Source organism: Molossus molossus, unplaced genomic scaffold, assembly GCF_014108415.1.
Source record: "Molossus molossus isolate mMolMol1 unplaced genomic scaffold, mMolMol1.p scaffold_m16_p_10, whole genome shotgun sequence".
Taxonomy (NCBI): domain Eukaryota; kingdom Metazoa; phylum Chordata; class Mammalia; order Chiroptera; family Molossidae; genus Molossus; species Molossus molossus.
Window position 1 is genome coordinate 32,948,226 of NW_023425345.1, and position 9,571 is coordinate 32,957,796.

Below are 9,571 nucleotides of genomic sequence, written 5' to 3' on the forward strand. Positions count from 1 at the left end.
TTATTATAGTTCTGATGGGTTGGAGGCTTAAAAAAGGAATAAAATGTAATGCATTCCTTTACAGTGCTTATCATTTAGAAGGGCAGATAAATTGTACAAAATGCCTCTTTTTGGATGATACACGTCTATATTTAAAATTCTCAGCAAATTAGAATTGGAGGAAAACTTAACCTGATTCATAAAGGGAATATATTTATGAAATGTATAGCAAACATATTTATGCAATGTATGTTCAGTAGGTCTTATAGAAGAAGGACAAAGAACATTTGTAGAGCCCTGGCTGGTTTGGCTCAGCAGTTAGAGTGTTGGCCTGTGGACCAGAGAGTCCCGGGTTTGATTCCCACTAAGGGCACATACCTTTGTTGTGGTTTGTCCCTGGACCCGGTTGGGGTTGTGTGGGTGGCAACCACTCGATGCTTCTCTCTCTCTTCCTTCTTCATTCCTTTGTGCTCTATCTGAAGATAAATGTAAAAATGTCCTCAGGTGAGGATTAAAAAAAAGAACATTGGTAGATATATAAAACTTCAATAACTTTTAAATAACATTTTTTTAATTTAGTATGTCCTCATAATTTACATATTCTTAGTTTTCACATAAGCTTTACAGAAGTCTATTATGCTCTTTTCTTTGTCATTAGGAGACCACTGAAAACCATTTATTAAGCTAGTTGGGTTTGATTTCATCTCATTTTATCTATATTATACTGATCCTGTCAAATGCTTTTCTCTTTTTGACCTTTTTTTTCTCAGGTGGGTTACCTACTCTTACTATCTTCTGAATGGAAATAATACAGCAGAACATTCAAGCTTGGCTTCACCCAGCCCCTTTTTCCTTTTGAGGCATCTTTCTTTTCCAAGGCTTTTTTTTTTAAGCTAACCAGTTTAACTCTCTTACCAACTTGTAATTTCATCCCATCATACATTAAGTGAATGCCTGTCATAATCTCACGTGTTTGAATGGATAAAATATAAAAGCAAACCCTAATTTTTCTACTTTATCATCTTTCATGTACTTCTCAGACTACTGTAACCTGTCTTCTCCCCTACTATTATAAAAAAAGTAATTGAGGCCAGTGTTACCAATAACGACATAATTGATAAGTCCAGGTTAAACTTTTTAGTCTTTATCTTACCTGATCTCTTCATATTTACCATTGATATTTAGAATTTTGTCTTTCATTAAATTTTATGATACTATTTTTTCTTGGTTTCCCTTTTTTGTGCTTGCCTTCCCTGTTTTTTTTTTTTTTTTTCCCTCTTCTTTTTCCTACCCTCTTACATATTAGTGTTCCCTGGTGTTCTGATTTTGGGCTGCTCTCCCCTCCTTTCACTTAATATCATGGAGTGTGCAGAAAAGATGACCCTGCTAGAGCAGCGGTGGGATGTGGGAAATCCAGCTTAAAATGACAAAGTTTGTAGATGCTATTTGGATTCTACTCTGTAGGTCACGAGGAGCCATAATGTATGAAAGTAAGACATCAGATTCATTCATTAGATGCTAGTTATTAAAAAGATCACTTTTTAAATGTACAGGATGAATTACAGAGGGAAAAATCCTGGATGCAAACAGAAGTTACAAGGCTAATTAAGGCCTTAATCAAAAGCCATAAAACTAAGGGAAAAGGATTGAAATTGAGAGAATATTAGGAGCGAAGAATAACAATTTGGAAATAGAAAAAATGTGAGAATGAAGAAGAGGAGCACATTAAAGAAACTCCCCTTTTTCCTGGTTTCAAACAGCAACTGAATGGATGGTATTTTAATTAAATCAAGATAATAGAAGAAAGAAAAATGGGATAGAGGACAGAAGGCATGAAATAACCTTCAAGCATAATCATGCTGTGGTCAAATACATGGGACCTGGATAGAGACAGTCGGTACTGATCTGGACAGAGGGAATAAAACTCAACTTAGGATCATTAACAAAAAGAGAAATAAAAGTCATGGTACCAGATCACCCAATAACAATATAAGTGAAAAGAGGGGAGAGCAGCCCAAAATCAGAACACCAGGGAACACTAACATGTAAGAGGGTAGGGAAAAGAGAAGGGAAAAAAAAAGAGCCAGGATTGAAAAAACACCATCGCTTAATCAACTCCTATCAGTGCTGATGCTGAACTCTGCCTAAACAAAGCAGGTTACAGAAATTGGGTTCTAGTTTTTAAATGACAGTAGTTTATTATTGCCTCTTTTGACATAGAAGTGATTTATAGCCACCTAGATAACTACACTTAAATATTACCTTGTTTTTTATATAAAATATAAAAAACATCAAGAAAGTATTGTTTCTAGAATTGATGAAAAAGGAAAAAATTAACAAAGAAATGAATTATCATAATTCTTTATTTTTCTGCCTTTCTTCTTAGGCTTCTCATTTCTTTTGGGGATTGTGGGCTTTGATTCAAGCCAAATACTCCACTATTGACTTTGATTTCCTTGGGTAAGTTTAATTTTACTGTATGCGTTATATTTGTCTCTACTTCCTTTTGAATTAACATTTAGAACTCATAGGGGACTTTGTAGTTATTATTTTCCGTCAAATGTTTTAAAAGTTACATACATTTGATAATTGGTCAGAGGAAATCTGATCTGTTTAATGCACTTAACATTAGAAAGATGACCAGTAGGTGGTGCAATAAACTAAAAATATGTTCTTTGAGAAATCTTAAAACTTAAGAAAAATTAGGTTAGAGGGGTGAGTGGTAATAAAAGGAGGATTAAGTTTTCAGCGTTGACTAATTTTGTTACTCTTCTTTCTCACTAGGTATGCAGTTGTTCGTTTTAACCAATACTTTAAAATGAAGCCTGAGGTTACTGCATTAAAAATGCCTGAGTAAAGATGTAATTATTCTGAAGGAGCTGAACAATGCTTGTGAATCTTTTTCTTAAGAAATTCTGAAAAGCTAATTATTTGTTAAAATTCTGTTATTTAATTTGGTTATCTTGCTTTACAAATTATGCCTCTACCAACCAGTTTGTTTTTTAAATAGACTGAATGATGTCAAAAAATATACCTACTGCTATTAGTATGCAGTAGATTAGAAAATTGTTAAATCTGCAAAAAGGTATAAAGATGATGTCAGTTTAATCTTTTCTTTGATAATTTAATCTGTTATATGTGAATTATTTATTATAAATGTAACATGATTCCGTGATTGCTTTCATCTATTTCATCTGTTAAGTGTAAGCAATGAAAATGTTCCAGAGGAAAGTTTTTTTTTTACTTAATAAGGTTAATTTTTGTTAAACGTTCTAGGTGTTCATTGTAACTTTTTTTATCTTGATACACTATATAAGCAAAATGGATCATTTACTCTTGAAATGCCAGACACTGGTATAGACAACTTAGGATGTTCATTGAAAAATACTTATTTAGGAGGGTGAAATACATACACTATCTATGGTAGTGGCACATTGTTTTGAATTGAATATTGAAAACTGTTTCTTTTGGGGGAATATACCTTAGAATTTAATTCTCCTTTCCATACATAGTCTGGCAGTATAAATATTAATATTTACTGTATAATCCTAGAATAGATAGGATGATTTTGTTACCAAAATCTGCATTCAGTAATGTCCTCATATACTAAATATGGTCATTTAAGTTACTAGTTTGTTTTTAACATTTTAGTATATCAAATTACTTCTAAACAAACGTTTTATTTTCTTATTGAGATGTTCTGTGCATTTATTATTAAATAATAGCTAGTAGACTAATTGCTAATTTTGGATACAAAGATAGAATGTTTATCATACTTGGGAACAAGAAAATGTTATTTAGGTTGATTCTGTTTTACCCCTGTAGATTCATTTTTTACATTTTAGTTTCATGTTTTAGTTTGGCTTCATGTCTTTGGAATGATAATAAATGATTCCTGTAGGTTCAGAGAAGTAAGTCGAGGTGGTTAAAATAATTAAATAAGGAACATTTAAGGCATTGATCTTGTACACTTAAAATCTGATATAACAAAATGTGAATTATGCAGAAACACTCCTGGTAGGAAGGATTCTGTTAGTTTTGATTTGTCTTGATTTTGTTTGTGTATTTTTTTATTTTGTTTTTGCCTGAGAGGATGGTAATTATATGGATGAAGTTAGAGCTTTGGGATAAGTAGGCTTCAAATTTTGAAGACTTCTGTGTGGAGTTTAGTTCATGGTTGTCTTTACTTAGTAAATTAGTCTGACAGGCTTTTCACTTGGTCACATAAGTGCCCATGTACAAAGTTGGTTTAATGAATCTGCATATTCAGAATATGCAAATACACATTTATCCTCTGAGAAATCTTCTGGGGAGTCTGATGTATTATTCCAAATGACTTATATTCTCAGATAAGTGCTTTAAAATACTTGGATTATCTCAAGATGTTTAAAAATAATAAAGTAGAAAAACTTAAAGGCCATTTAAAATGGTACATTCTAGTTACATAATAGAATCTTAAAATCTGTTTGTATCTATAACAGTGTTAGACCAAGGTTTGTTTTCTACCTCCCCATGTTAAAGATGTTCACTTCTGTTATTATAAACCACATTGTTGTAGAATTTTACCAAATTGACTAAATGAATGGAACCAATTAAACAATACCTTTTTATATAATGTTAGAGTATACTTGAAAAATTGTTTTGGTGGAATTTTCATCTGTGGTTGGAATATTTTCAACGATGAAGAATATGTAATACTCTTGAGTTTTTTGCTTTCCGACTTCTTAAACTGCAACAGTATATATCTACAGTGGGAGTAGAGAAGATCATTTTTCTATCTTACTCCGTATTCTTCAAACCATTTTGAATAGAGATTCACTGAGCCATTGCTGGTAGACTGTGCATACTAGCTGTGACACTATTGTAAGCATTTCAGAAAGATTCATATAGAAGTGAATGTAAAGGGGAATAAAAGGCTCTCACTTTATCCCTAGGAGCATCCACTGGATCTTGGAACTTAATCAGATATTTAAGATATTCCTCCACTCTGGTTAGATTTTGGATGTTGTGATGCTCTCACTTCTGTACAGGTTTTTTGTTTGTTTGGTGTTTTTTTTTTTTTTTTTTTTGGATCATGCTGCAGGGTATTAATAGGGTTCAAAATCGTTTCTCTTTTTGTTGACCATTTAAGAGATTCTAAAAGAAGAACTCTCCTAAAATTTATCCTGTGGCTTCTTGAGATGTCTGTTGCCTTTTTACGTTAAGCTAAGGAACTTGAATGCCTTACCTAATAATTCAACTTGTAAGCTCATTTTGTAAATATGAAAATGGTTGTTAGAAAGGTGGCATTCATGTGTACTCATTGTTAGTCAATAGACCATAGTGGCCTGGATGCTTTAACAAGCAAAATTCCACAGTTTTTTCATCTTTGTTCTTTACATACTTGTTAGATCTAACCTGACCAGTAATATGCGATTACCTCCCTACCCCCATGCTACCACTATTTTCTGGAAATCAAAGAGATGTGGTAGTAAATCATACTGTTCACATGATCATTTGAGATCAAAATGAGCACAAAACTCATCAACTATAGGTCTGCCTGGAATGTATATAAAACAGTGTAAATAAAAATTTGTAAATTAGTGTGAATTGTATCTTGCATATGAGATTGTGTATTGTTTTGGATTCTCTTCCCTTTTGTAGAAAATGTTCTGTGAGGAACTGATCCAGTTCCTTGGTTTTAGACTGGAAATAGCCAGCAGTTCTGGCTGCACAAGTAGGATAACAAGAGGAACTGGAAATAGGGTTCATCAGTTTTTGTTAATCAGTACTTATTTATTTAGCCTCTCAGTGCCTAATATGACTTCTTCATTCTTGAGTTGTTCATTCGTTTTCGTGAGGTTAGATTCCTGCAAGTGGTCAGTTAGTACACACTGTTAAGAGTTCCATTCCATGATTCTAAGCTCAAGAAAATTAAAAATACAATTTAATGAGTGCAAACGGAAGTATTATTCTTTCCTATTTTCCAGGTTGTTAACCTTTTCCTACAAAAAACATGAAAGTTTTGATATCTCAATGTGAATGAATCTCAATCCCATATATACAAGAGATATGATAAATAATAGCTCTTAGTTTAACCGAAGCATATCTCAGTTGACTTCTCTGAATATAAAGTTGTTCATTATGGGATTGCAAACAACAAAAAGATATAAGTAATCTTTTAATGACTGCTATTTCCATTTTTGCTGTACTAAAAATATTTATTTTAACTTCACAAATATGTTACTAAAGCTTTCAGAGTTAAAGAAAAAAGTCCTCTCAGATACTTCGTTACAAATTAAAAACCTCCACTTTAATAATTATATAGGTATTTTTTTTTTTACATTACACAAAGCCTGTGCCATTTTTAATTCCTTTGTAATATATATATGAGAATACTATCAGTTTGATTTTTCTGCTTTAAATTGCCTTTAATAAGCATTTTATACTGCATTCCAAAGTGATACAGACTTCAGCTGATAGATAAAGTTAACAGTGCTTTGTGCTAGCAGGAGAGTTTTGTTATTGGCAGCAACTTGCACTACTTTACACAATAGGCAAATGCTAGTAATTGTTATGCACAGAGGGAAATGGAACTACAAGTATGTGGTAAAGCAGCTTTATCTTTATTTCAAAATTAATTTGCTCTGATTTTTCTTCAGTTCATTAGATTTTAGACTGTCCTTTGACTGGAAACTTAGTTACATAAGGCATTGTTTTGTTTTTGCTTCTTTTTTAAAAGAAATGAGTTATATTGAACTGTCTTTTTTTTCTTCCTACCTGCCACCTGTGTGATTATAGTGTTATATTTTGGGTTTGATGTGTTTAGACAGAAAAGCATATCAATTATTTTAAATGAATTTTCCACCTTCTTTGAAGCTTTAGTTTCTAAAATGTGTTACTATAAAAGAAAATGCTTGGGGTTCTATTACTTGAAATCTCGGGGAAAAAAACTGAAATTAACAAGATATACTACATAATGAATTAAATTTTTCTGGACATGGCTTTTATGTTAAAAATTTTATTTCTGTATCATAATTTAAAATAGGAGATTTTCAACTATTTCAATGGGAAAAATAATGGTAGTGCTAATAGAGAATACCCATTTGTGCTGGGCATCCAAAATTAAAGTTTTTAGTAGTTTGCTGTCCTGAAGTCTGCTTTCTCTTCTTTGCTATGCACTTACTATGCCACTGATGTTATCAAACAGCAGGTTAAAATAAAATGTGTTAATTATGAATCCTATGGCTTTTCTGGTTATGAAAAAAATTGTGTAAAATACCCAATGTAGGCATATTTTTGTTTACATCTTATCCATTAATGGTATAAATATCCATTAATCATTTTAACAAAACACAAGAGACTTATAAAAATTGAAAAGATTACATACTGTATTTAAACTAGTTAGTGATGAATAAGAAAAACCCAGCTGATATAAATTGTTACATTAGTTAAATCTTAAAACTCTAACAAAGAAACTTTCAAAGCTAGGTTGAGACCTGACGGTATCTATGTAAACTAGCTCCTGTGGCTTGGAAAAGACCCCCAAGAAGCAGTGGAGGAGAGAATTTGCTTGTCATGGTTGTGGTGTGCTGCTACTCAATTTTGGTAGTGACACACTGAAATTTTTATTTTCCAATGATCTGAAGAAGTTTCCTGTCATTTTTACTAAAGTAACTATACATTGGTGGAATTTGCTAAGAGGAAACTTTTAAACTGTACTATATTTAGGAGACTTTGTACAGCTGGGTAGAGTTTCCATGATATGAAATATTTGAATTTTAAAATATACTATTATAACAAAGAAAACATGGCACTATTCCATGTTCTTAAATGATACATTTCTTATTCAGATTCAGAAGCATAAAAAACAAAATAATTGTCATTGCCTTAGTTGTATGTTGAATTGGAAATTGGCATAAAGCTTAAGCTTGTGATTATCAAATGTGAACCATAGTAGTATAATGCTGCTTTGTATATACTGTAAGTGCTACAAATAGTCTCAGCACTGAAAATGTATTGATACCTCTCAAATGAATGCAACTTTTGATGGAGGTGTTTTGATATGCCTCAGAAAGTATCTGAGAATCTGAGAACTTGTTAATCTCTTTGGTAATGAAGATACTTCCTGTTTTTGTTGCATATTTTCATGTTTAAAATTTAATTTTTACATTTTTACTACTGTTAATTTAAGTAAAAGTTGTTCTGTGGATAAAATGGGGTTGCCAGTGAAGAAAATTAAAAACAGCCTCATTCATGTAACTGCTTAAGTAAAAATATGTTTTTGCTCTATGTTCATAAACTTTTACTGAAGCTGTTTGCATTTCTGTTTAAATATGTGACATTTAGGCTTTATTTCTGTTTAATAAGGCCTCATACCATTGATTAAATGAAGGAATGTATCTTTTTGAAGAGATTTATATTCTGTAAATAAAAATTGGTTGTAACAATAAAGTTGGGTTCTAGTTGCAGTGTCTCCATAAATCTTGTCACTTCAACTAATTTTTGTGGTTTTTCTTTTGTGGTAAAAAGTTTACTTTTGAAAATTTGGCTGAGACGAGTGTAGAATATAACTCATAAACAAAGTCTGTTTATCTTGTTTTAAAATTTATTATTCTTTTAACCACTATACTTTGTCTTCACTGTGCTTGGGGCTGGAAACATGGATGAATACAAGACACTGTCTGGGACTTAGCATCTACAGTCTAGGCAGGAAGTATCCATTCAATTTAGCATTTATTCAGCTCTTTCTAATTATCAGGTGATATGATAGATGGAGAACAAAGACATAATCTCTACCTTCAGATAATGTTTATCATGAGATCAATTATAACAAAAAAAGTCAGCAGTGAGTTGGAGTGTGTGTGTGTTAGAATGTTTTTCAGTTTGGGTTTATGTGTTGTTTTCTAATTAATAGATTGAGGTTATTTATCTCAAGCCAAAAGACTAGAAAAGTGATGTGTCCTTGTTAGGGTATCACATCTATGGAACGAACTCATTGTCAATGTTAATGCTGATCACCTGGTTAAAGTTCGTTCTGTGTCTTCACTGACTCTTTCCCTCCTTGAAAATAATAAGCAATCTGTGAGGAGATACTTTTAAGATTATGTAGGTGTTTTGATGTAAGTATTTTGCGGCTTGTCCAACATTCCCTATCCTGATTTAGCAACACTTGATAATTGTCTGAACCAGTTTTTACTATGATGGCTGCAAAATAGTAATTTTTCCGTTCTGCTCCATATGCCATACTCTGTCTATATCTATCTACTTATCATATACCATCCACGTGGCTGTATTTTAAGTAAGTCTTTTTGGTTTCTATTTTATTCAGTGGATTATAATGTTACTGGACATATTTATACTGATGTTAAAATTGCCTGAGATTTGGCTGTGGGGAGCCCCATCAAATCTGGTTCCTGTGTCATTTTGATATGCACCAACATTTTTTGAGCACTTCCTCACTTTCTAGTAAAACAAGATGTTCTAGACTAATTCTGTACCTTCCCTTCTTGAGCCCTGGAATCAGCCATTTCTCCAAGGAGCATGGCTCCTTTAGGGGGAATGGTACTTAGAAACTTAGATCTAGCAACTATGAATGCTTATTGCTCCCGGT

General features: G+C 32.2%; 1 protein-coding gene across 2 annotated transcripts in view; it reads left to right on the plus strand.

The window, feature by feature from the left end:
- ETNK1 (ethanolamine kinase 1) overlaps nucleotides 1-8,423 on the plus strand; it is a 57,267-nt gene extending 48,844 nt beyond the window's left edge. For both annotated transcript variants that reach the window (XM_036250904.1, XM_036250905.1), the window contains 2 exons: nucleotides 2,366-2,439; nucleotides 2,764-8,423. In XM_036250904.1, the coding sequence (XP_036106797.1) occupies nucleotides 2,366-2,439; nucleotides 2,764-2,836 (147 nt within the window). In that variant the 3' untranslated portion in view covers nucleotides 2,837-8,423. The remainder of the gene's footprint in view (nucleotides 1-2,365; nucleotides 2,440-2,763) is intronic.
- Nucleotides 8,424-9,571: the final 1,148 nt, after the last annotated feature.